Genomic DNA, 24,871 nt, shown 5'->3' with positions numbered 1-24,871 from the left:
AGATATGCCCTCTAGACGGAGTTCGGGACCTCGGTTTCGAGGTGTCAGTTGAACACACACTCTCAGACGGGGTCCTTTCCCTCACAGAGATTAAACCTGGGGCCAGAAGGGAGATTATCTCTAGTGCAATAAGGGAGCCCTGGAAAGGTAATGTGCTCCCAGTTTCAAGTGGGAACTTCACTCCGGAGAGCCAGCTACAGTCCCAGGCCCAGACAATGGTTCCCTTCCCGGGGAGACTGCGTTTAACGCCTGCCCAATTCTACCTGGATTATAAAAATCCGCGTGGCTGGCTGGGCTGGCCCTTAGCGTCAGGTTTTACCCCCTTGTTCGCCCCGCCCCTTATACTCCGCCCCTGCTGCGGACGCTGGAGGGCCAGACCGCTTTTCCCGGCATGCATTGCCCGGGACAGGGCAAGTCGGGCGCCAAGCGCCGGGCCGGAGCCGCCTTCCCGGAGTCCTTTGCGCGGCACCTGGCGACAAAATGGCTGCCCGAGGGAGACGGGCGGAGCCTCCGGGCCGGGAGGCGCCGGGCCCCGCGGGCGGCGGCGTCGTCGGGAGCCGATGGGCTGAGTCGGGGCCCGGGACGTCGCCCGAGAGCGGGGACGAGGAAGCGTCGGGCGCGGGTTCTAGCCCAGTGTCGGGCGGTGTGAACTTGTTCGCCAACGACGGCAGCTTCCTGGAGCTGTTCAAGCGGAAGATGGAGGAGGAGCAGCGGCAGCGGCAGGAGGAGCCGCCCCCGGGCCCGCCGCGACCCGACCAGCCTGCTGCCGCCGCTGCCGCCGCGGGCCCTGGGGATCTGAAGAGGAAGGGCGGCCCGGGCCCCACGCTCAGCTTCGTAAGGAGCCGCGGGGGTGGGGGCGGGCGCCAGGGCCTGCCTTGGCAGAGGGAATCGGGGCCCGAGAAAGGGTATCGGGATCCGGGTCCACCCTCCGGCCCCGGTGAGAGGGTCGTCCGGTCGCCCGCTGAGGATCCGGAACCTGGATTCTCGACGAGAGGTCTGAGGGCGGGGGTGGGGACCCCCTGAGCCCGCCCGCCCGCGGGGACCGGGAGCCAGGGAATTGCATTCGAAACAGCGCTCCGGGGATGGGGAAATCAGGATACCGGGATTCCTATTTGAGTGGTACTTAAACTTGGGTACTGGGACCATCTCCCACTATGGGGAAGAGGGGCAAATTCAAATCTGGAATCTGAGCTGTGTGGATTGAAGACTCAGAGCTTCCTGTGTGACCTTAGGAAATTTGCTCTATTTCCCTGAGTCTCATTCCTCCAGTGTCCATTTATTGAGCACCTTATGCTGAGCATTGTGCTGGGTGCTGGATGTGCCGTGTTGACCATGACAAGATCCTTGCTTTCCTGGAGTGTCTGGGCTGGCCTACCCTCAATTTTCCCATTTGCAAATATGGTTACCATCGCATGTTGTGATGTGATGAGGGTTCTGTAAGGCCATCCCGGAGGTTAGTACTGGCTTTGTCTTATAGAAGGAGCTAAAGCACCAGTAGCTTTTAGTTGGGAATGAACACCCCTCCCTCCCAAACCCCTTCAGTTTGGCAGTCTGGAGAAATTTTTGGTTGTCAGAATTGGGGGAGGGGTGCTGTTGACATCTCTGAGTAAAGGCTAGAGATGCTGCTCAGTGTTCTACAATGCACAGGATAGCCCCCTGTCCGCAGAAATGATCCAGTTCAAAATGCCACCAGTGTGAGGTCAAGAAATTCTAGGCTAAATAAATGGCAACTATATTGATGGTCCACTCTGAGCTTGCTTTGTTTCTGGTATTGAGATCGAATCCATGAACGCGCCTGGCTGGCTCAGTCAGTAGAACATGCGACTCTTGATCTCAGGGTCTAGAGTTCAAACCTCATGTTGGGTGTACAGCCTGTTTAAAAAAAAAAAAAAAGAGAGAGATACTTAAAAGTATCTTTAACAACCAAAAGAAGGAAAAAAAAGAAAAAAGAAAAAAAGGGGGGAAATAAAAGAAAAAGTAGCTAATTCACAGCCCAGATATTAATTTTTTCAGAGGTCAAGTCCCTGTGGTGTGGAGAAAAGTGTTGACTTGAGAGTAACAGACTGGAGGTCAGGTCTTAGCGCTAACAGTGTGATTTTGGGCAAGTGATCTAACTTCTCTAAGCCTCATTTTCTTCATTGTTAAAAGTGAGTGGGGATAGTCCCAACAGCACAGGTTACTTGATGCCTGGTGGTGGGGTAGAGATGGGATGAAGCCTGTGAAGACTGTTGCTGCCTGTGGACACAAAGTGCTCAGTTGGTGGGAGAAGGAGGACTAGGATGAGGTCTGGGGTGAGACTTACGTTGGCAGAAGAGAGTGTGTCAGGACCTACGTTCTTGGCTTGGTGTAAGAACCAGAGGTGGAGGCTGAGTGACCCTTTGTGAGTGGGAGTAGCAGTAGTTGTCACTGATTTTTTTATTTTCTTCACCAAGGGGCACTCTTAAACAGGCCAGGTTTGGTGCAGGGGAGACAGTGTCATTTGGTGGGTAAGGATACTGCTCTGTGGCTTGGACCCATCTGACCCTAAATCCAGTTCCATTGTTTGCTGCCAACCAGGGATAGGCCCTCTTCCTTCTCAAAGGTGTTCCCTCATCTACAAAATGGGGATGGTTGTAACCTTCCTCTTAGGGCAGCTGTGAAAGTGAAGGATGATACATCGAAAGTACTTGGCACAGAGCTTAGCATACAGTAAGTGCTCAGTAAAGGGAACTGTTGCTGCCTGTGCGGTCCCTGCTAGGGGAGGGTGAGGGTTCGGCCTGGAAAGAGAGGACAGCCTGTGGGGGTTCTTCTTGCTTTTGGGGAGGGCAGCCCAGGGGCCCACGACTGCCAGGGCATCATGGGCCCAGGGCAGGCGCTAAGAATCGCGTGTGCTCCTCTCTGATTGCTGCGCAGGTTGGCCGGCTGGCGGAGCTGGGCGCGGCGTCGGGACGGGCCACCGGGCCGGGCTAGGAAGGTGTAGTGGGCCTCAGCGCCGCCAAGGGCGGGCCCGGCTCCTGTAACCGTTGCAGTCTTCTGTCCCTTCACCCAGGTGGGCAAGCGCAGAGGCGGAAACAAACTAGCCCTCAAGACGGGAATAGTAGCCAAGAAGCAGAAGACGGAGGATGAGGTGAGCAGGCTGGCTGTGGGGCCCCCCCGCGGCGCCTTTCCCTTCCAGCCTTAGCCTGGCTGCTGAGCCCTTTCCCTCTCTGTCCAGCTCCCGGGGCCTTGGATGCGGGGACTGGGTGGGGGAGGAGGCTTTCAACGGGATCCCCAGAAGAACGGACTCTGCATATCTTTACCTCGAACCCAGGACCTTAAGGGTGATGCAGGGTGTGTGTGTGTGGGGGGGGGTCAGCTGTCTCAGGACAGTCCTGACCCCAGTTCCTGGCCGCCTTGGTATCCCCTTGCAACCCCTATATGCCCCCCTCCCCACCCACAGGTATTAACAAGTAAAGGTGATGCGTGGGCCAAGTACATGGCAGAGGTGAAAAAGTACAAAGCCCATCAGTGTGGCGATGATGATAAAACTCGGCCCCTGGTGAAATGACCCCCTTCCCCCGCCTGCCTACGGCCTGGGACTCTCTGCGATGTACATAACTATTTAATGCAGCGGCAGCGGCGGCAGCCTTTCCCCCCCAAGGACTTCTACACAGAAGGAAATCGAGATGCTTCCCGCAGCCGCGGATGATTCTCCAGGACTCTTTTTTACCTTGAGCACTTGCCTCCTGAGACTTATAGAACAGTGGTTTACTGTCCCCCCACCTCCTTGCTCTCTCTGGCTCTTTCTGTCTTCCTCACCCCAACCCCACCCCACCCCTCCTTAGCCATCACTTCTGGGAAGTAAAGAACTTGACTTAGTGCCGGAGCTGTGTGCTTGGTTTGCCTTCTTTGTTCTCCACCCGAAGCACTCCCTCCTCCCATTGCCTGGTTCTACACCTGGTCCTGGGTCTTGCTTGGTGAGGGGTTTATTTGGGGGTGGAGGGCAGACAGGGGTGCATCCCCTCCTGTTGGTGATGAGACTCTCCTCAGGACCCATTTCCCCCTACCCCTGACAGAGCTCCAGTGTTGCTGCTCACGCTCAGTGCCCCATCACAGCCCTATTTGGCCGGGCCAGAACTGTCCGTTTCTTCATTCAGCTGACACTTGATGAATGCCTACTGTGTGCCTGTGCTGTTCTGGACCTTGGGGCCATAAGAGTGAAAAGAACAGACCATGTACACTCCCTGCCCTTCTGGAAGGAAACGAACAAAAAGGGGAAGCCATTTTGGGAGGTGACTGGGAAGAAATACAGGGTAGAGGCTAGGGGAAAGTTGTCTATTTCTCCTGACATCTGATCTGAGTCCTCAGGGAGGTGAGGAAGCAGGTGGAGGGAACAGCCAGTATAAAAACGGGTGGGAGAACGGGTGGCCTTTGTGGGGAGCTTCAAGGTGGCCCACATAATTGGACCTAAAGAGGATAGGGTGTGGATTATATACACAGCCTTGTATGTTGGGTCAGGATTTGGGACTTCATTCTTGGTAAGAGGAAGTCTTCGTTGTTGCGGGGGCAGTATGAGCTAAGGAGCAATAGGTTATGTGTTATCTGTCTTAACAGGCCCCCTCTGGCTGCTGGGGCAGAACTTGGAGATGAGGCTGGGCCATGATTTGGGGAGGGGAGGTGGTGGAATGTTGGCGGTTGAGGTGAGGAGGGCTGGGATCTGGATTTGGTGGGGTTGCTCTTGCAGCCTCTCCAGTGAGGCTCGGTTGACCCCACCCTTGTGTATAATATATGATCAGAAAGAGCACAAACACCATTTTGCAGAACATGATTATTGACATATCAGGGGACACGGTGTTTAAGGGAAGCCTGACTTCCCTAGTGCCCCTTTAGTGCTCCTTATACTTCTGGGCCTTCCTGGAAACTGCCTAACTGCCTGTTCCCCCACTGAGCCCACAAATGTTTTAAGAGGTCCTTGCCTCCCAAACCTCCCTTCTCAAACCTTCTAGACCTGGAGCCACATGTGGGTCCCCCAGTCATGGGCTCACCTCCCAGACCTTCCCATGCAGGAATGCTGAGCAGCTTGCCACTCCTGCTCATCCCAAATTCAGGCTCCCATCCCTGTCCATCAGGAGGATCATGGTGGCCATGAGGTACCTGAGACCCGCGTAGGCAGAGGGAGGACAGATGAGGTAGTATGGTACCCACCTGGCCTCAGACTGCCAGCTCCGGCCTATGGGAAATTGGGTGGGGCATTCCAAATACTAAGCACCAAAACAGGCGAAACTCCTTGTTCCAGTGGGACTAACATTCTAGTTGAGGAAGCAAACAGGAAACAAAATAGAACACAGAACACATCAAATGGTTATACATTCTATGGGGGGGGGAGAGGTATGAAAGGGGAACCAAGATCAATGGGAGAGATGGCCTCCTTAAGAAGGTAACACTTCTCCTAAGTTCTGAAGGCATTAAAGATGATCCTGGGAGGTATTCAAGGCCAAAGGAACACGTACAAAGACCCTGAGCTGAAAGATGGCCTGGCTTGTTAAAGAGAAAAGCACAAGCAGGCTTTGGAACAGGAGACCTGCCCCTCTCATTTCTGGCTAATACACTTAGACTTGTCTAATTTAATATTTTCCACATTGGCTCAAAGTTCTCTCCCTCCTACTTTGGGGATGGTGAACTGGCCCAGGTGTAACTTTAGCCTTGGGGATGTAGTGTTGGGGGAGGGGACATAGGCAGCCAATGTGCCACCCTTACCTCCTTCCTCAAAGGCACCAGCAGCCACTGGATCTTTAAAAAGAAACACAAGTGGGAGAAGTAGGTCGCCCCTGCAGCAGCTCAGCCTCTTTTCTGGAGTGTCAGGAGGCAGGAGATGCTGATGGAGTCCCAGCATCCCCCTTCACTACTTTCACCTGTCCTGACCCGGGGAAAGTCTGAAGGGGAGGACAATCGAATTCGGGGTTTGGTGAGTGGCACAGCTGCGGCTTCAAACTATTCTGGTGCCTGTTAGTTGGTGTGATCTTGGGTAAGTAACAGCCTTTCTGTGTTTTAAGTTTTTCATGTCTAAAACAGGGGTAAGGGTGCGTCGGTGGCTCATTCGGTTAAGTGTCTTCAGCTCAGGTCACCATCCCAGGGTCCTGGGATACAGCCCCACATCGGGCTCCATGCTCAGCAGGGAGTCTGCTTCTCCTCCCTCTCCCTTTGTGTGCTCTCTCTCTCACCTTCTTAAATAAATAAATAATAGGGGTAGAATACGGAAGCATCTCTACAGTCAAGTTCTAAAATAACGGCAATATTGAAGTCAACATTAACCCTGACATTATTTAAAACAGCTGTCATTGTTTCTCCAAGTGAAGCAATTGGCTTGGGTTGGGGGACCTGTTTGAGAAATGGTGACCTTTAAACGTGGGTGCCTTGTGAAGAGATGCTCGGACAGGGAGGCTGTTGTAAATGGAGAGGACTTTGTCTCCCATCTCAGATTGACGGTTGGGCACCGGCTCCTTGATTTTTTTTTTTTTTTTTTTTTTTGTACTGAGCGCTTCTAGTTTGGAGTAAGTTTGCTGTGTACAGGTCTGTTAAGATAGGCAGTAAAGTAGGTGCTTAAGAAATAGGGATATGAAGTGCCTGGCTGTCTCAGTCGGTAGAGCATGTAACTCTTGATCTTAGGGCCGTGAGTTCAAGCCTCACACTGGGCATGGAGCCTACTTAAAAAACAAAAGTAAAGTAAAAGAAATGGGGGAAAAGCCTGGATTCGGAACTTAAATCCACTAGCTGGGAGTAGGAAGAAAGACTTTTGTGATTATACGAGGGCTAGTATCGTGGACCGCAAAGACAGCAGGGGTCTCTTTATTCTGACTCTCCTCGCTCCCGAGGCTTGCGCAGGACCACTGGAAACTTGACACATAAACAGGAGACGGTGAGCATTAAATTCTCTCGCTCATCTCCAGCCCTCTTCCCATCTGACCCTTATCTGGGGCAACTCCCAACCCTGAGCAGAAAACTCCATTAGCACCCCCTCCCGAAACTTCCAGTCCCAGTCCCTCAATATCACTCTTCCTTCAGCTTAACGCCCACCTTCAGCGGGGAGGTGGGCTGGCGTGGGGGGAGGGGGGCGTTTCTCCGAACCACAAGGTTTTGAGCCATAGCCAGAATCCGTAGGCACGGTGACGCGGGCGCACGGTGAGACGGGATTTGTAGTTCCAGCTCCTCAGGGTGTGCGCGGGAAGGCCATTGCGCATGCGTGAGCGGCCGCTTTCTGCACGTGTCTCTCCACCCGGTTTCGGTTTTAATAAGTAAAACCCGATTACTCCTTTAGTAAGTCTCCGACTGGCGTTAGGCGCCAGCCGACCCTTCCCAAGTCTGGAAGGCCCCAGTACTAGTTGGAAGGAGAGGACTTAGGTACCTTTTTTCCATAAATGAACAGAGGGGCACTGACTTTGGCTAAGGGGAAGTTGGCTGAGAAACCAGTCCCCTTCCTTCAGGCTGGACCAAAAACTGACCTGCTACTCCTGGAGCCAAAAAGTTCCTCAAGGCGGGCTGGGTTGTCCTTGGAGATTAGAGGCCTAGTTGATTAAAATCAGTAAATATTGGCTTAGGGCGTGGCTGAATACAATGAAAGGATGGCCTTGAGACTCCCAGGGTAAAAGCCAAGTTTTCAAAGAACAGTTTGCAGCGGGCCTCGTAATGCTTAACTTGGTGATCTCTAACCCAGCAAACTAGGCTTAAGCCCATTTGACTAGCCGGGACTCTAAGACTCCCGAGTGGCCCTTTAGGTTGCCTCTTCTTCTTCTTCTTCTTCTTTTTTTTTTTTTTTTTTTTGGTTGCCTATCTGTTTATCAGCCTGGCCAGGAGATGGGGAAACCGAGGGCCCAGGGTCTCTAGCTTCTCCCTCGTCTGCTGCTCCACTCTTAAAAGAGGTGCCCTACTTTGTTCTTTGATGGCGCAAAGATTATGATGTCTTTCACCATGACCCTGCCCTTGCCTAAATTTCCTGGTCTGTTTTATCTCATTCAGCTTCAGGTAGGGAAAGAGGTTAGGCCTTTCACTTCAGCGTTGATTCATTTCGTTTAGAATTTTATATCCTTGTGGGTTTTTCTCATATCCTTGTAAAAAGGATCAAACAGTACTGGAAAATAAATACACAAAACGTGGCTGAGGCTTCTGCAGGAACGCAGCCTATCTTAGGCACTCCCTTTGTGTGGCTTAGTCCTTCCTTTGTGTCTGGGGGTCTAATATTCACGCCAGGCTCAGGAATTCCCTCCGATCTTTCCTTGAGAACACCTACTGTGCTCTTCTCAGAAACTTCTAGATGCGCGGGGAAAGGCCCAGTTCTATTCGTAGAGGAGGGAGTGAAAGGCACAACTGGCTGTGGCCGAGAGGTTCACGGGCCCACCAAGCACCGAAAGTCCCACGCGCCACAAAACTCAGCTCCTAGCAAGGAAGCGGCTGTTTGGCAGGCGTGAGAGACGCTGAGAAAACGAGACGCTGGGAAGACCGAACGGCCAGAGAGGCCAGGCGAGCCACCCACACTTCGGTCACGTGACCCGGCCTCGGCGGGGCCGGGGTCTCCCCCGTGCCGGGCCACGTGTTACGGCTGTGCCTTTCGATTGGCTCGGCTGAGTCAATTTGAACGGCGTACGGAAGCCGCCGTGGTTCATCCACGGCCGCGTTTTTTTTTCATTCCCTCTCTTTGGCTCCCTCCTTTCGCGGGAGTCTCAGGAGAAGCCGCAGCGCACGGCGCCGCTGCTGCCACCCGGAGCCGGGTAAGTGGGCCTTACCCGAAGTCCGACCGGCTGAGCCCGGGCTTGCGTTGACTCTCCCGGGGCTCTGGATCTTCATCGCGCGCGGCCCGGCCGTCGGAGCCGCGCCTGACCGGGAAAGGCCGAGAACCTGGTTTGGGCCCTATTCGCTAGGCAGTAAGAACGGGCTGGGGCGGGGGAGGGGGAAACCGAGCTGGGGCTAGGGGGCGGGGCCTCGGAGCCGGGCGAGACCCTGGTGCTTCGAGAATCGGGCCAGTGGGGCGGCTGGGTTCTGGCTGGAGGGGATCTGGGGGAAGCGCTTGGGGACTGCTTAGGGCCTGATTGGGGAACGGCGCGAGGATCGGGTGTGTGTTTTGGGGGGTGTATTTCGACAGGGCTTTGGTTGGATCTGGTTGGGTGAGGTCTCATTGAGAAGTTGGGGGTCTTCTTGGACCCTGAGAAGGAGGGTCGTCGGACTTGGTTCCAGATGGCTTTCCTAGGTCTGACTTCGAGGCGTCGCTAGGATCCGTTGAAGGGAGTGCTCTGGGAGGTGTTCGGCCAGGCCTAACTAGGGAAGCTGCAGAGATCGGAAGAAGTGGGTTTCGACTTCGAGGTGGTGGGGGCCTTGTCCAAACTTGATTGGGGGAAACAACAGAGATCTGCCAGCAGGAGTTAGTGCTGACTAGGGCAGGAGGTGGTGGTGGTGGGGAGACTTGGCCAGACCTGATTGGGGAAAGCGACAGGGACCTGTCCAGGTGTCATCTTTCACAGGGTGGCGGGCTTGGCAGGCTCTCATTCCGAGAGGCAACTAAGACCTGTCCGGGGATTGCTTCGGACTCGATTAAGGGGAATCTCTGGATGGAGTCTGGCTAGGCCAAAAAGAGGAGCGTCTGGCAACCGGCTCCGTTTGGAGGAACGGATGAGGGGAGGTGGCAGAAATCGGGACGACTGGAGTACCTTGGGACCGTGCATCTGGGAGGCTCAGGGGCCAGACCGAGGCGGAGGAGGCGCCTGGGATCTGGCGGAGCTTGAGGGCTGGATTTCGGAAGAAGAGGGCACTTTGGGGACCGTGTCTGGACCAGGGAGATCGCGGGGACAGGGGTGCTATCGCGGTCTGGAGCAGGGCCCCTGGATGGAGAGGTGGCTGGGGCCTTGCCTGGCGGCCGTGAGGCTGGCAGAAGCCTTAACGCCCTCAGCGGGGGGGAAGTGGCATGGGCCGCCCTGGGACAAAGGCTCCGTGCTAGGCCGGATGAGGCCCCACCGGCCCCCGCCACCGCCTCCCTCCGCCCGCTTCCAGATTCCCTCACCTGCGCTCCTGAGCCCAAGACTGTGCGGTCGTGGATGGCGCAGCTGGCGGGGACCCCGCACTTGGGCCGGTGTGGATTGGCAGCCTCCGCCTGTCCGCCGAGGGCGCTCCCGTCGCGCTGCCACTGCAGCCACCTCCACGGGGGCTCAGTCCGGGTCTCACACGGGGCCCCTGGGACTCAGTGCTGACCCCCGGCCCCTACCCCCGCAGCTCACCTTGCGCCATGGACTGGCAGCCAGATGAGCAGGGTCTGCAGCAGGTCCTGCAGCTGCTCAAGGACTCGCAGTCGCCCAACACAGCCACGCAGCGCATCGTGCAGGACGTATCCTTCCTTCCTTCCGGGTCTAGGGGGAACAGAGCAGACATCTGCAGCCCCTGGAGGTCAGGGGAAAGGGCTTGACTCCCTAATTCCCAAGTTCACAGACTCTCTTAGGGCAGGAGCTAGCTTTGGCAGAGAATTAGGGATTAGAATTCTTGGGTCCCATTTCTAGAGGAAATGTGGCCCTGTGGGGGAGGGGGCTGGCACTTAGTTTTTGCTTAGGTTTGTGGTTACCATTTTTTTTTCCCAGGCGATGCATAGTTAAACTTAATAAGTTAAAGTTTAAGGTATTTAAACTATCAGCAAGTTTTACTTGAAAACATAGATTCCCTTCTTTTTTTAAAAAAGCAGGCAACATGGACTGTTTATGAGCAGGACTGAGTAGCTGCTGCCTCGGTTGGACCGAGTGGCTCTGGCAACCCTCTCCTGCTCCAGCCAGGTCTGAAAGAGTGGATGGGAAGCTGAGGCGTGCTCTCCCACTGGCCTGCTGACTCCCACCCGCCTGGTGATACTGTTCTGGCCCGGGGCTTGACGGGTGGGGTCTCAGGAGCTGTCTGCCTGGTCCCAGTGGTCAGAAGGACTTTTGGCTACACGACAGTAAGGGAGCCCACCTGGGGAAGGCCCTTGTCTCCCAAGTCCCTTAACAACCTGGCAGAAACTCAAACAACTGAACCAGTTTCCCGACTTCAACAACTACCTGATCTTTGTCCTGACCAGACTTAAGTCAGAAGGTATGCTCTCAGTGCCCTCCCCCGCACTCCGGCGGGACCCCTCTTTCTCCTCCGTGCTCCCCTGACCCTCTGCCTTCCTGCCTCAGATGAGCCAACTCGTTCCCTCAGCGGTCTCATCCTTAAGAACAATGTGAAGGCACATTACCAGAGCTTTCCACCCCCCGTGGCCGACTTCATCAAGCAGGAGTGCCTGAACAACATTGGCGATGCCTCCTCGCTCATCCGAGCTACCATAGGTGAGAGCAGGCGGCACTCCGAGTTCTTACTCCCAGCGAAGGAGCTTTTCAGTGTGTTAAGGGCATCGATTCACTGGCTGTTCGAGTACACGGTGGGTGGTAGTACTGTTGGTGTTGCCATTTTTCAGAGGAGGACACTAAGGTATAGAGGTGTTAAGGGCCTTATTTGGTGAGTAGCAGAGCTCAGAAGCAACTAGCGCTGGTCTGTGCTCTGAACCACTCCCTCCCAAGACAGCCGTTCCCACTCTGGAGGCGGTCACTCAATATCCAGGATTCTTTTTAGATCCTGAGGGTGTAGCACACTCGGAAGACAAGTGCATGCCCCCCACTCCCTCCTATGGAGTTCGTGTTTTCAGCTAGTTCTCACCAGTAATGATGGGGTGAAATGGAAGTTTGGTTTGTGTTTGGACCATCCTGACCCCCAGGAGGGCTGCTTGAACAAGATAACAGGACAACTGAGGGGGCGCCTGGGTGGCTTAGTGGGTTAAGCCTCTGCCTTCCGCTCAGTTCATGATCTCAGGCTCCTGGGATTGAGCCCCACATCAGGTTCTCTCCTCAGTGGAGAGCCTGCTTCCTCTTCTCTCTCTGCTTGCCTACTGTGATCTCTCTCTCTCTGTCAAATAAATAAATAAAATCTTTAAAAAAAAGAAGGACAACTGAGAATTCTCCAGCAATTCTACCTCCCGCCACTTTGCTACTGAGAAACACCAACCCAGCTCTTTGTTACTGACTTGCTTCTTTCCCCACCTTTACTGAGGTGTAGTTGACATACAGCCAACTTCTGTTTTTATTGTTTAGATTAATGTCAACTTTTAAAAGTTGTCTTTAGAAGAAAGTTCTATATAACTTTTAAAAGAAAAGACATTTGCTTGCAGTAAAGGGAACTCAATGTTAAAAATGTGCAGTAAAGACAGAAAAATAGTATTAAATTTGAGCCAGATACTGTCTTGCTAAAAGTCCTGATCTTGGGGCCTGCTACCCATAGGCCTGAGGACACCCCCTGTGAGGCCAGCAGAAGGATCTGGACTTACCAAGTTTACTTTGTAGCTAGGTTCTGCTCTGAGTGTTTGAATTAAGGTATTGAAACTTCAGTAACCCTAGGAGCGTGTGCTTTTATCCGCCAGTGAGCCACAGAGAGGTTGGGCCATGTGGCCAAGGTCGCACAGGCAGGGATGGGACTGGGACTGGGACTGCATTCCCAAGTCCTCACAGTCTCCCTGGAGCAGGTAACATCTTCCCTAGCAGAAGCAGGAGGCAGGGTCATGTGGAGGGATGGCGGGGCAGAGTTAACCCTGCTGGGAAAACACTGCCACCTCCTGCTTCCAGTACCCTCTCTGCACTGCTCTCACCGTACTTCAGCTCAGCTGCCTCTTGGCCCTCGCGCTGCGCATGCCTATTGCAGGCTGCCCGTGGGCTTCTGCAAGTCTCCCCAGGGCTTTACGGGCTGCCACAACCTGCGCCTGTCCCCTCTCAGCCCTCACCACCTCCCTCTGCCCTTGCCCCAGGCCTTTTGCGCACCTGCCTTTCCCTGTGCCTGGGCAGCAGGACGCTCTTGCCCCAGGAATTGGACAGCTCCTTCCTCGTCTCTTTTAGGTCTTTGCTCAGATGGCAAGGTATCACCTTGGGTGAGGGCTGTTCTAGCCACCCATTTTTAAAATGGGGCGACTGGCTGATTTGGTCAGAGGAGCCTGAGACTCTCGATCTCGGGATCATAAGTTCAAGCCCCACGCTGGGTGTAGAGATTACTGAAAAAATAAAAACATAAATAAACTAAAAAAAAAAAAAAATTGCCGCCCTCAACCTCAGCCGTTGCCTGTGTCTTTTCTGCTTTACTACGAACCCCCCTTAGCTTTCGGCGCCTAGCCTCCCAGGTCTTTTGCTGATTGATTTTTATATTTGTTAACTTTTTAAGAAACATTATATATATGTATATATATACATATATATATGTGTATGTATATGTATGTATGTATATACACATACATATATGTATAATTAAAAGATTTTACTTATTTATTTGACAGACGGAGATCACAAGTAGGCAGAGAAGCAGGCAGAGAGCCCCATGTGGGGCTCCATCCCAGGACCCTGGGATCATGACCTGAGCCAAAGGCAAAGGCTTTAACCCACTGAGCCACCCAGGCACCCCGAGATTTTATTTTTTTGACAGAGAGAGACACAGCGAGAGGGAACAGAAGTAGGGGGTGTGGGAGAGGGAGAAGCAGGCTTCCTGCCGAGCAGGGAGCCTATGTGGGGCTCGATCCCAGCACACTGGGATCCTGACCTGAGCCGAAGGCAGACGCTTAATGACTGAGCCACCCAGGTGCCCCTTGCTGATTTATTTTTACCTTGAAACCTCTCTCACTAGATAGCTCCCAATAGCAGGGATTTTGCGTTTAGTTCTGTGCTGCATCCCAGAGCCTGCAGCGGAGCTGGCTTACAGTAAGGCTCAGAGGACCTCGAAAGGAGTGGGTAGGGCTTCTGGGGGACTGCACACAGACAGCCTGTGAGCCCGAGGAGCGAGTGCGCGGCGGGCCCGCACCCAGCACCCAGCCTGAGGCAGCGTCCTTTCCCGGCTGCCGCAGGCATTCTCATCACCACCATCGCTTCCAAGGGCGAGCTGCAGATGTGGCCTGAGCTGCTGCCCCAGCTGTGCAACCTCCTCAACTCGGAGGATTATAACACCTGTGAGGTAGGTGACCAGCTGTGGCCCACCTGGGTGGGAGCTGGGACGGGACTGGAGTTCACAGCTGTCTGCCCACTCCTCTCCGCTCAGGGAGCCTTCGGAGCCCTGCAGAAGATCTGCGAAGACTCATCTGAGCTCCTGGACAGTGATGCCCTCAATAGGCCACTCAACATCATGATCCCCAAGTTCTTACAGTTCTTCAAGCATTGCAGCCCAAAGATCCGGTGAGTGCGACTCCCAGTTGGGGGTGGGGGAGTGAGGGGATGTAGGGGTCTGGAGGGGGCGTGGTCAGGGTTGACCCAGGTGCCGGCTCCCTGCCAGGTCCCATGCCATCGCCTGCGTGAACCAGTTCATCATGGACCGGGCCCAGGCGCTGATGGACAACATCGACACGTTCATCGAGGTGGGCTGCCAGGCCGGGGGTGAGCAGGGCAAGGGCCGAGGGCCATGCTGCCACTGATCCCACCTTCCCTGCAGCACCTGTTCGCCCTGGCCGTGGACGATGACCCTGAGGTGCGGAAGAATGTGTGCCGTGCCCTGGTGATGCTGCTGGAAGTGCGGATTGACAGGCTCATCCCCCACATGCACAGCATTATCCAGGTGAGCCCTGCCAGGCAGGCGCACACGTGCTGGGGGGCAGGCGGCGGGTTGGGGGAGGCACCCTGGCTAGACCGGGCCTTAGTCTTTCTCCCACTCTGCCCTAGTACATGCTGCAGAGGACCCAGGACCATGATGAGAACGTGGCCCTGGAGGCCTGTGAGTTCTGGCTGACGCTGGCCGAGCAGCCCATCTGCAAGGAAGTCCTGGCCTCCCACCTGGTCCAGTGAGTGCCACTCCTGCCCTCTGCCCCGCCTCAGCCTCTGTCCCTTGCTGTGCTCTGCCTTCCCTCTGGTTATCCCCTGTGTTACCCTCAGTCTGTGTTCTCTATCTCTCTTTACTTTCTATCCCTGCGTATGTTTATTTAGCAAGTATGGTAGTTTTTAATGACTTAGAGATTAGCTAAGTTATAGGTGAAAAAAATGAAAAGTTGACAGAGGCTTCAGGTATAGCTGGATCCAGGTGCTCAAAGGATGTAAAAGACGTCAATATGGTCTCCGATCTACACACTCTGTGTTGTCTTTGTCATCAAGCCCGACCTTCCTCCTTTGTAGTGTTGTGGCTTTCTGCTACCTTCAAGCTTAGGGACCTCAGAGGAAAGAAGTTCTGTCTCAGCTAGTATCTGCAGCACAAGTCTTAGGGCTGACCCTCCTTGACTAACTTGGATCACTTGCCTATCGCCGAGTCATGAATCAAAGTTTCCAGTCCCCAGGTGCATGGGGTCCAGCTGGGGAGACTGGCTGCCCTGCCTCTTTGCTTGTTTGACGTGGCCCATCCCGGGGAAGAGCCTTAAGTCCTCCTTGCCTTACAGTATGCTAGGGAGCAGCCACTGTCCTAAGCTTTTTGGTGTATTCAGAAGTCTAGAATTCCCTGAGTGGCCAGGTCTGGGTCAGGAACCCTCTTGTGGAGCCAGGAGTGGTGTCCACTTTGTCTCAGTCCCAGCTGCTAAAACTAGGTCAGGATAATACCCCTAAGTTCCATACAATTGCTTCTTGGCTCAATGCTTCCCCCTTGATGAGCAGCGTCTCTCCCAACAGGTTGATCCCCATCCTGGTGAATGGGATGAAATACTCAGAAATCGACATCATTCTGCTCAAGGTCAGTCAGGGCCCACTGTCGGGCATGAACGGGCAGGTGAGGGCCGGGGCATTGAGGCTGGGGGCCCCGCTGGTGCTTAGTGGTCTGCCCGGCCCCACAGGGGGACGTGGAGGAGGACGAGGCAGTCCCTGACAGCGAGCAGGACATCAAGCCACGTTTCCATAAGTCCCGCACAGTGACACTGCCCCATGAGGCTGAGCGGCCCGATGGCTCGGAGGACGCAGAGGACGATGATGATGACGATGCTTTGTCTGACTGGAATCTGAGTGCGTGGCCCGGCCTGTGGGGGCTGGGTGGGTGGGGGAGGGCAGCAAGCCCAGGGGCTGCCTCTCTCGGGAGGAGGTGAGAGGCCTACTCAGAGCAGATGGTGAAGGTGCTCACATGATCTTTGATCCTGGGGCTACAGTCTAGGAGGCTGGCAGCCCGTCCAGAAGGGCTTCCCTGAACCTGCCGCCTCCTCTCCCCTCCCGTCCCAGGGAAGTGCTCGGCAGCCGCGCTGGACGTCCTGGCCAATGTCTTCCGGGAGGAGCTGCTGCCCCACCTACTCCCCCTGCTCAAGGGACTCCTCTTCCACCCTGAGTGGGTGGTCAAAGAGTCGGGCATCCTGGTGCTGGGCGCCATCGCTGAGGGTGAGTGCCCCGCTGGCTGGTGTGGGAGGGCCTGACCTCGAGCCCTGTGCTGGCACGGCACTCCGGAGCTGGCCCCGGGCCGGGCTGTGCTGCGTAGCCATGGGGCCTGGCTGAGCCCGGCTGAGCCCAGCCGCAGGTTCTTTCTCTCTCTCAGAGGCCTGCTCAGTCCCCGCCAAACAGCTCTGGGACAGGAATCTTCCCCTCCGCCTCTGGGCCTGAACGGAACCCCTGGGTGCCACGACGCAAACCCTCCCTCTAATTCTTGCCAACAGCAGTTCTGTGAGGGGGTCGGCACAGTTAGGGCTACAACAGTAACAACAGGCAGCCCTCCTGATGAGGTGGGGGTGCGCAGATGGGGAAACGGGGCAGGGGGGAGGTTGACACCAGCACACCGCTTCCCGGGCCGCCCACGGGCATGTTACCCGCATCACTCGGGAGCAGCGTCTAGGCCTGTCGCGCGAGGTTCAGGCCAGGCAGCAAGCAGCAGCCTTCACTCTGGCGAGCTTTTGAAATTTAGTTAAGGAAAGGTTTCCTTGTATGATAAGCACAGCGCGTGTTACGGTAACATCATGTGTGTGTATGTTCACGGGCTTCCTGAAGGTTCTGGGAAAAGATTTTAATGGGAGAAAATTTAGAGGAATTGACCCTTGGGTCTCAGATTATCTTGGGTCTCGGATTATCAGGTGGTGTACTGTTATCTGTGTTCTCCGAACAAGAGCTACGTTCACAGTTTTTTTTTTTTTTTTTAGATTTTTTTTTTAAATTTATTTGTCAGAGAGAGAGAGGGAGAGAGAGCGAGCACAGGCAGACAGAATGGCAGGCAGAGGCAGAGGGAGAAGCAGGTTCCCTGACGAGCAAGGAGCCCGATGTGGGACTCGATCCCAGGACGCTGGGATCATGACCTGAGCCGAAGGCAGCCGCTCAACCAACTGAGCCACCCAGGCGTCCCAGTTTTTTGTTTTTTTTGTTTTAATAACTTGAGGGAGAGCACGAACAAGAGATCATGGAGAGGAAGTGGGAGAGGGAGAAGCAGACCCAGTGGGGAGCAGAGAGCCTGATGCAGAACTCGATCCCAGGACCCTGAGACCACGACCCCGAGCTGAAGGCAGACACTCAACTGACTGAGCCACACAGGCGCCCCTGTTTATGTTTTTTTTTTTCCCTAAAAGATGAAAACTAGAAAACTCACAAACATCTAAGAAATGTTTCAGAAGAAAAGGACTTGGGGTGCCTGGCTGGTTGTCAGTGGAGCATGCGACTCTTGGTCTTAGGGTCGAGAGTTCGAGCCCCACATTGGGTCTAGAGCCCAAGTTTTTTGTTTATTAACTTTATTATTATTTTTTAATTTTAATTTATTTACTTATTTTAAAGATTTTATTTATTTGACAGAGATCGCAAGTAGGCAGAGAGGCTGGCAGAGGAGGGGTGGGAAGCAGGCTCTGATGAGCAGAGAGCCTGATGTGGAACTCGATCCCAGGACCCCAGGATCATGACCTGAGCCGAAGGCAGAGGCTTTAACCCACTGAACCACGCAGGCGCCCTCCAAAATAAATAAAATTTTAAAAATTTATTTTTTATTACTATTATTTTTAAAGATTTTATTTACTTATTTGACAGAGATCACAAGTAGGCAGAGAGGCAGGCGGGGTGCGGGGGGAAGCAGGCTCCCTCCTGAGCAGAGAGCCTGATGCCAGGCTTGATCCCAGGACCCTGAGATCATGACCTGAGCCAAAGGCAGAGGCTTTAGCTCACTGCGCCACCCAGGTGCCCCATATTGCTTAAGTTTAAAAAAAAAAAAAAGGAAAGAGGCGCCTGCATGGCTCAGTTGATCAAGCATCTGACTCTTGATCTCAGCTCAGGCCTTAATCTCAGGGCTGTGAGTTCAAGCCCTGCACTAGGCTCCAAGCTGGGCATGCAGCCTACTTAAAAAAATAAAATGAAAAATAATTTTTTTTTAAGATTTCTATTTATTTATTTGACAGAAAGAGACACCACAAGAGAGGGAACACAAGCAGGGGGAGTGGGAGAGGGAGAAGCAGGGTTCCTGCTGAGCAGAAAGCCTGATGGGGGGCTTGATCCCAGAACCCTGGGATCATGACCTGAGCTGAAGGCAGACGCTTAATGACTGAGCCACCCAGGTGCCCCCCAAAATAAATAAAATTTTAAAAATTGAAAGAAAAGTACATTCCATCCATGTTGGTCACCGTGCTGCCCGGCCATCTGTGAATCCGTGAGTGACCGTGCCAGGGTGGCACCGACGGAGGGGAAAGCCAGATTCGGATGCCGCCTCCCACCCTGGCTTTCCCAGCCTCGGCGTCCCCCGCGTTAGGTGCTGCTGAGCTCTGCCCAGGAGGGTGGCTGTGGCTGGCTCCAGCGGGGCTCAGGCTTGCCCTCGTGCCCATCCCTGCAGGCTGCATGCAGGGCATGGTGCCCTACTTGCCTGAGCTGATCCCGCACCTCATCCAGTGCCTGTCGGACAAGAAGGCCCTGGTCCGCTCCATTGCCTGCTGGACGCTGAGCCGCTACGCCCACTGGGTGGTCAGCCAGCCCCCCGACATGCACCTCAAGCCCCTGATGACAGAGCTGCTCAAGCGTATCCTGGATGGCAACAAGAGGGTGCAGGAGGCGGCCTGCAGGTGACCCTCGACCCCCGGCCCCCTCGGCCCCCACCCCTGCCCCACCAGCTGCCTTCTGGGAAGTGATGACGCTTGTGATCTTGACATCATGCTGATTTCTTCCGTATTCGTACTGTCTGATCCCAAGGGCATCCCTTTCCCCTCCCATCCCCCACAGGCCCAGCCCCACCTGTGGCCACCCACTAAACCCCTTCCCTACTCCAGTGCCTTTGCCACCCTGGAGGAGGAGGCCTGCACGGAGCTGGTGCCCTACCTCAGCTATATCCTGGACACCCTTGTCTTCGCCTTCGGCAAGTACCAGCACAAGAACCTGCTCATCCTCTACGATGCTATCGGCACCCTGGCTGACTCTGTGGGCCACCACCTCAACCAGCCGGTGAGACCCCACAGCATCTCCCTCTCTCAAGCCCTGTGCTCCTCTGCTGCCAGTGACCTGGCGGCGACCCCGTGTCACACGCCAGGGACATGGCCGTGACCTCAACAGGCAGACAGACCTGGCCCCCACCCTCGCCCTGCTCTCAGTCTAGTGGGGGAGACAGAGAGTTATGAGACAGTGTGGTAAGTGCTGTGCTGGGGAAGCTCAGGGGCCTGCGGGAACCAGGAGGGGCTGACCCTGGCTCCGAGGGGGCGGAGTGGGGCGGGTGGGGCATGGACAGTGAGAAGGGAGCCGCTGAGCCGGGCCTGGTGGTCTGGCTGGATGGCAGGGCCTCATAGGGCCCCCTGAGCCACAGCAAGGAGCTCAGATCTCATCGCTCAGGCAGTAGGTGCCTCTGAGTCACAGGGAGCCCTGCTGGTGCCAGGCTGCCCCCCCTACCCAGGAAGCCCCAACTTCATGCTTCCTCTCCAGGAATACATCCAGAAGCTGATGCCTCCGCTGATCCAGAAGTGGAACGAGCTCAAGGATGAAGACAAGGACCTCTTCCCTCTGTTGGAGGTGGGTGGGCTCCTGGCTGGCTCCCAAAGCCCTGCCCCCTTCTTCCCGAATTCACCTTTCCTGCCCTCCTCCCGACCAGTGCCTGTCATCGGTGGCCACTGCCCTGCAGAGCGGCTTCTTGCCCTACTGCGAGCCCGTCTACCAGCGCTGCGTCACCCTGGTGCAGAAGACTCTGGCCCAGGCCATGGTGAGCATTCCACCGCCCCTGCGCTCCTCTGCGGCTACCCTGGCCCCGGCCCGCTCCCCTTACCTGCCCGGCCGCCCCGTCTTTGCCCAGATGTACACCCAGCACCCTGAGCAGTACGAGGCCCCCGACAAGGACTTCATGATCGTGGCGCTGGACCTGCTCAGCGGCCTGGCCGAGGGCCTGGGCGGCCACGTGGAACAGCTGGTGGCCCGCAGCAACATCATGACGCTGCTGTTCCAGTGCATGCAGGTGGGTGGCCCCTCACCCCCACCCCGTGATCCCGCTGGCGGCGGGGCAGGCCTCCTGTGGTGACACGAGGCCCTGGGGTGCTGAGCGGACATCTGGAGGAGGGGACCCACAGGGGAGAAACATGCTTGTCTTTATTTTAAAAAGTGATTCAAGTAAGACATGACTCAAATCTCATTGAATAAGCTAATGACAGAGAAAATTAGAAAGAAGAATGAGAGGCGCCTGGCCGGCTCAGTCAGTAGAGCATGTGACTCTTGATCTCAGTCAGGGTTATGAGTTCTAGCCCCACGCTGGGCAAGGACATGACATTAAAAAAAAAAGTGGAAGAAATACAAAAGCAGAAGCTCCCCTAGCTCTATACATACGCACGCCTGGTGTGTCAGGGTGGGCAGTGGCTAGGACTGCTCCCTGCCTAGTGGTACCCTGAACGAGGCAGGGGTATACTGTGGTTCAGTGTGCCCCAAGTCCCAGCTTTACAGATGGGGCCCATGATGGGAAGTGACAGGGTCAGGCTGTGCCCCAGGGACTGCTCCCCCAGCTGCCCTACCCTGAGGGACTAGTCAGGACCCCAGCTGGTTGGGGGACACGGAGCCTTGCCACACTGACCCTTCTCTGACCCCCCCCAGGACTCCATGCCTGAGGTCCGGCAGAGCTCCTTCGCCCTCCTGGGAGATCTCACCAAAGCCTGCTTCATCCACGTCAAGCCCTGTATCGGTAGGATGCCCCTCTTTTCATGACCCCATGACCCCAACTCTGGCCTCAAGTGATGAAGAAATGACTTTGGGAGGACAGTGACCAAACTGGGTCGTATTCGTACTGTCTGATGGGGTCAGCCGGACCGGGTCCAGGACCTCGCCCTGGCGGGCCCTCCTGCTCAGCACTCCTCCTCCTCCCCACCAGCCGAGTTCATGCCCATCCTGGGCACCAACCTGAACCCTGAGTTCATCTCTGTCTGCAACAATGCCACCTGGGCCATCGGCGAGATCTGCATGCAGATGGGTGAGTCCCTGGCAGTCCCTGCCCCTCACTCCTCCATGGCCTGTTCCCCAAGGGGCGCTGGACCCGGGCTCAGCCTGACAGGTCCACATAAGAGAGCCCTGGGGCTTCTTGAGTGCCTCTGTGGTGGGGCGTGCAAGGAGACTTCTCTGAATCCATTTCCTCCGGGATCCTGGCCGGATGGCTGAAAGGGCACCCGTGGTTGGTTTTTCCAAAGAGGCTGAACGGGCAGTGGGTTCTGTTTGGACTGTTGGTGGCCTCCCGCCCTGTGCAGTTGGCTGAAGGGCCCACTGTGATTGCTGGGGAGATTGTGGCCATGTCCTCCCTCCCCCTCCCCCACAGGGAATCTGTGGGTAATGGTGGCCTAACCCTGGTGTTGAACAGTGACTCCAAGGAAGCTTCTGGTGTTTGGAAGGTGTGGGTCCGTCCCTGGATGGTCATGGGTCCTGAGCGGGGCACCAGCTGGAGAATGTTCTTTGTCCCCTCACTGGTTGCAGTTGGCCAATGTCTGGGTGCAGCTGGGGATAAGCAGGGGTGCTATGGGCTCCGCGGGGCTCTGACTGACGGGTCCCCCAGGGGCGGAGATGCAGCCCTACGTGCAGATGGTCCTCAACAACCTGGTGGAGATCATCAACCGGCCCAACACGCCCAAGACGCTGCTAGAAAACACAGGTGGGCACCAGGCCTGAGCAGTTGTCGTTCCCTTACCTGGACTTGGGCTGCCCGGCCGGGAGGGTACCGGTGAAGAGACTTTGGGAAAGAACCAGGGATGGTGTCTGGGAAGACCCTAGAGGGGGTTCTGGAAGAGCCCCAGGGAAGATGCTGGGCTCGGGGACGGGGAGACCCTGATGGGGCCTATTCCCTTGGGGCCCACGGGGCGGGGCTGGTGCCTCGTGCCAGAGGCCCCGCCACGTACCGTCCCGGGGCCGCTCGGGGTTGCAGGTCGCCTGACGAGTCCCTCTGCCATTCCAGCCATCACCATCGGCCGCCTGGGCTACGTGTGCCCACAGGAGGTGGCCCCCATGCTGCAGCAGTTCATCCGGCCCTGGTGTGTGACACCCCATCCCTCCTGTGTCCCCACCCCCAGCCCGAGTGGGGCCTGCGTGGGGCAGGTTGGGCAGCAGGGCGGGTGGGGCGGGCCTGACCCGTTCCCAGGCCTGTGTCCACCCCCAGATGCCTGTCCCAGCCCCATCGCCTGCCAAACCCCCGCTCCACCCACCACCACCCGCCACCCCAACCCCACTGCCCCCCACAGATGCCCATCCTGCCCCAGCCCCGCCAGCTGACTGCCTGCCGCTCACCTCCCCCACAGGTGCACGTCCCTCAGGAATATCAGGGACAACGAGGAGAAGGACTCAGCCTTCCGAGGCATCTGCATGATGATAGGCGTCAACCCCGGGGGCGTCGTGCAGGTCGGGGCCGCCGGGCTCAGAGGGAAGGCGCTGGGGCTGGGCTCGGGCGGCCCCTCACACAGGACCTGTCACGTTTCAGGACTTTATTTTCTTCTGCGACGCTGTAGCCTCCTGGGTGAGCCCGAAGGACGACCTTCGGGACATGTTTTATAAGGTGAGCTCCTGCTTGGCCTTGATGTTGTCCTGAGAGGCAGCGGCGGTGGGGTGGGGGGAGGGAGGGGGAAGCCTCCCGGGGGAGAGGCTGCCTTCAGAGGGCTCTGCTGCGGGGCGCGCCTCACCTCCTGCTTCCCCGCAGATTCTCCACGGCTTCAAAGACCAAGTTGGGGAGGAGAACTGGCAGCAGTTCTCAGAGCAGTTCCCGCCTCTGCTCAAGGAGAGGCTGGCTGCCTTCTATGGGGTCTAGACGAGCATCACGACCGCCAGGTGAGGAGGCCGCATGCGGGGGGGCCATTGGTGTTGGGTGGGGGGGTGCAGAGCGCAGGCCCTGACCCCTGTCTCTCCCCACAGGTTTCTGTCTGCGTCGTTGGAGGGGTTGCTTGGGAGCGCGCTGCGTCCAGAAGTCGCCGTGCCCTGGTCGAGGGGGGTTAGGGAGGAGTGAGCGGGACCCAAATCCAGACGCCTTCCCCGTCCACCTACCTGCCATGGGTGTGTGTGTGGCCTGCCGGCCAGCGGGCAGGTGGGTGGGGTCTCCACACTCATCCTACAAATGGGAGGGGGGGGGACTTCATGGCAGCAAGGGCCCTTTGCTCTCCATCGGGGTCACCTCAGGCAGCCCACGTGGGCCAGCCTCGCGGGAGGGAAGATTCAACACGGCCGACCAAATCCGGCTTAGGATGAGGCGAGGGGAAAGCAGGCGGGGAGGGGGGTCCTTGTAGAGACACGTCCACTCACATGTGCACACGTGGACACACGCATGTGCGGCGCCACAGCCAGCTGGGCTGGGCCAGCCGCCCCACCATTTCCCCGACTGCATGGAGACAGTAGAATTAGTGAACCCCTGAGTTAACCCGTAAGGCCTTCCGTGTAACCTGCATCTAGAGTTTAAGAAGCTTCTGCTGTTTTGCCGGAATTGGTGATTGGGGAGGGCTGGGTGGGTTGGGGGCCTCTGCTGGGACCCTGGGGCGGGGGACAAGGACGGCCATCTCTGGGCCGCCCAAGTCAGCACGCGCACGCTTGGGACCTGCTCCGCACACTTCCTGCCAGCTCTGTGGCAGCCGCAGCCTGTGTGTCCCCCATCCTTGCTCTGTCCCAGCCAGAAGAGCGGGGGACTGCCAGAGGGGCTGGGTCTGGCCAGAGGCTGCCCTTTCTCCCCCCCCCCCGCCCCATCCCCACCCCAACCCACCACCACCACCACTGTGCCCCAGTGACTTTTGAAGACACTTGGGCCAGGGTCTTTTCCTGAAGAGAGCTGGGGGCAGCCAGAGCTGCTGATCCCTACCCCTGCATCTCTTCATAAGCAAGTTGGTTTCAAGGGCAGCCCATTTCTCTGTGCTTTTGAGAGCCCTCCTCTCAGGTTCCAGCCTGAGTTTTAACTTGAGGGCTGGGGCTGGGCCTTTTAATCGATGGGATCAGGGATGAAAGCTTATGTTCTAGCAAGAAGGAAATCGAGCCCTTTGGAGGAGAACGTGGTCCACCTCTTGACCCCACTCTCTGTCCCTGGGGCTTCCTGTTCATCAACAGCTCCCTGTGGGCTAGAAGACCCCATGGACAGTGATTCTAGAGGACCTTCTGGGATGGGCTGGGGATGCAGTCACCATGTGGGAGGCACCCCTAGAGAGGGGCCATAGTTACTTCCCAGTTGGCCTCAAAACAACCGGGCCCTGCAACCCCCTTACTGTTTTCCTTTTTCTCCTTCCCTACTTTTAGTTTTCTGGGGGGCCTTTTGGGGGTCATGTGGGGCTTTGACTAGATTCCTACATCCCGGGGTTTGTTCTGTTCATCCCTACAGGGCCCTGGACCCAACCCCATCATAGCCCTTTGTCTTTCCCAGACAAGGTTGGGCCCTGCCTCTATTCCGAGGGGCACTTGGTGCACATTCCATTAACTCCGCTGGCTTCCCTACCCTGTGAAACTCCAGCAGGTCTCTGGAAGCCACTTGTTTAAAAAAAGAAAAAAAAAATTAGGTACCATTTAATTTTCTGGTAATCCAGTTCTTTGGA

General features: G+C 56.2%; 2 protein-coding genes, 1 long non-coding RNA gene and 1 other non-coding gene across 8 annotated transcripts; 3 read left to right on the top strand and 1 right to left on the bottom strand.

Annotated features, from left to right (window-relative positions):
• Nucleotides 1-397: 397 nt before the first annotated feature.
• Nucleotides 398-3,753, top strand: TRIR (telomerase RNA component interacting RNase). Of its 2 annotated transcripts, XM_032884125.1 has the most exons (3): nt 435-834; nt 3,029-3,106; nt 3,419-3,753. In XM_032884125.1, exons 1-3 carry the CDS (start codon nt 481-483, stop codon nt 3,524-3,526), a joined length of 540 nt encoding a protein of 179 aa, XP_032740016.1. In that variant the 5' UTR covers nt 435-480; the 3' UTR covers nt 3,527-3,753. The 2 variants fall into 2 exon arrangements, with proteins under 2 accessions (XP_032740017.1, XP_032740016.1); XM_032884126.1 differs by lacking the exon at nt 3,419-3,753 and having other exon boundaries at nt 398-811; nt 3,029-3,105.
• Nucleotides 1,436-10,199, bottom strand: LOC116883135. The gene is made up of 3 exons (XR_004385729.1): nt 10,004-10,199; nt 5,164-5,267; nt 1,436-1,872 (listed from the first exon to the last, which is right to left on the bottom strand). It is a non-coding gene; the product is annotated as an uncharacterized LOC116883135 (long non-coding RNA).
• TNPO2 (transportin 2) lies at nt 8,602-24,046 on the top strand. 4 transcript variants are annotated; one of them, XM_032884123.1, is made up of 25 exons: nt 8,602-8,720; nt 10,213-10,324; nt 10,977-11,052; nt 11,139-11,288; nt 13,874-13,980; nt 14,065-14,198; nt 14,296-14,377; nt 14,452-14,574; nt 14,679-14,797; nt 15,609-15,669; nt 15,770-15,935; nt 16,146-16,298; nt 18,709-18,934; nt 19,139-19,310; nt 19,782-19,868; nt 19,948-20,055; nt 20,146-20,304; nt 20,931-21,018; nt 21,205-21,303; nt 21,877-21,972; nt 22,273-22,348; nt 22,613-22,712; nt 22,792-22,866; nt 23,008-23,109; nt 23,220-24,046. In XM_032884123.1, exons 2-25 carry the CDS (start codon nt 10,226-10,228, stop codon nt 23,298-23,300), a joined length of 2,739 nt encoding a protein of 912 aa, XP_032740014.1. In that variant the 5' UTR covers nt 8,602-8,720; nt 10,213-10,225; the 3' UTR covers nt 23,301-24,046. The 4 variants fall into 4 exon arrangements, with proteins under 4 accessions (XP_032740014.1, XP_032740012.1, XP_032740010.1 ...); XM_032884121.1 differs by having other exon boundaries at nt 22,243-22,348; nt 23,008-23,135; XM_032884119.1 differs by lacking the exon at nt 8,602-8,720 and having other exon boundaries at nt 10,193-10,324; nt 23,008-23,135.
• Nucleotides 18,991-19,059, top strand: LOC116854216. Its single transcript, XR_004380110.1, has one exon. It is a non-coding gene; the product is annotated as a small nucleolar RNA SNORD41 (small nucleolar RNA).
• Nucleotides 24,047-24,871: the final 825 nt, after the last annotated feature.

Source organism: Lontra canadensis, unplaced genomic scaffold (assembly GCF_010015895.1).
Source record: "Lontra canadensis isolate GAN:19392208 unplaced genomic scaffold, GSC_riverotter_1.0 scaffold88, whole genome shotgun sequence".
Lineage (NCBI taxonomy): Eukaryota > Metazoa > Chordata > Mammalia > Carnivora > Mustelidae > Lontra > Lontra canadensis.
This window is presented reverse-complemented; position numbering and strand designations above follow the sequence as displayed.

What these genes read in the sequence shown, in the direction of transcription:
- TRIR (XM_032884125.1), top strand. Translation starts at nt 481, where the DNA reads ATGGCTGCCCGAGGGAGACGGGCGGAGCCTCCGGGCCGGGAGGCGCCG. An exon ending in CGGGCCCCACGCTCAGCTTC is followed by an intron (nt 835 to 3,028) that starts GTAAGGAGCCGC and finishes CCCTTCACCCAG; the next exon opens with GTGGGCAAGCGCAGAGGCGG. An exon ending in AGCAGAAGACGGAGGATGAG is followed by an intron (nt 3,107 to 3,418) that starts GTGAGCAGGCTG and finishes CCCCACCCACAG; the next exon opens with GTATTAACAAGTAAAGGTGA.
- TNPO2 (XM_032884123.1), top strand. Translation starts at nt 10,226, where the DNA reads ATGGACTGGCAGCCAGATGAGCAGGGTCTGCAGCAGGTCCTGCAGCTG. An exon ending in ACATCGACACGTTCATCGAG is followed by an intron (nt 14,378 to 14,451) that starts GTGGGCTGCCAG and finishes CCTTCCCTGCAG; the next exon opens with CACCTGTTCGCCCTGGCCGT. An exon ending in CTGGCCTCCCACCTGGTCCA is followed by an intron (nt 14,798 to 15,608) that starts GTGAGTGCCACT and finishes CTCTCCCAACAG; the next exon opens with GTTGATCCCCATCCTGGTGA.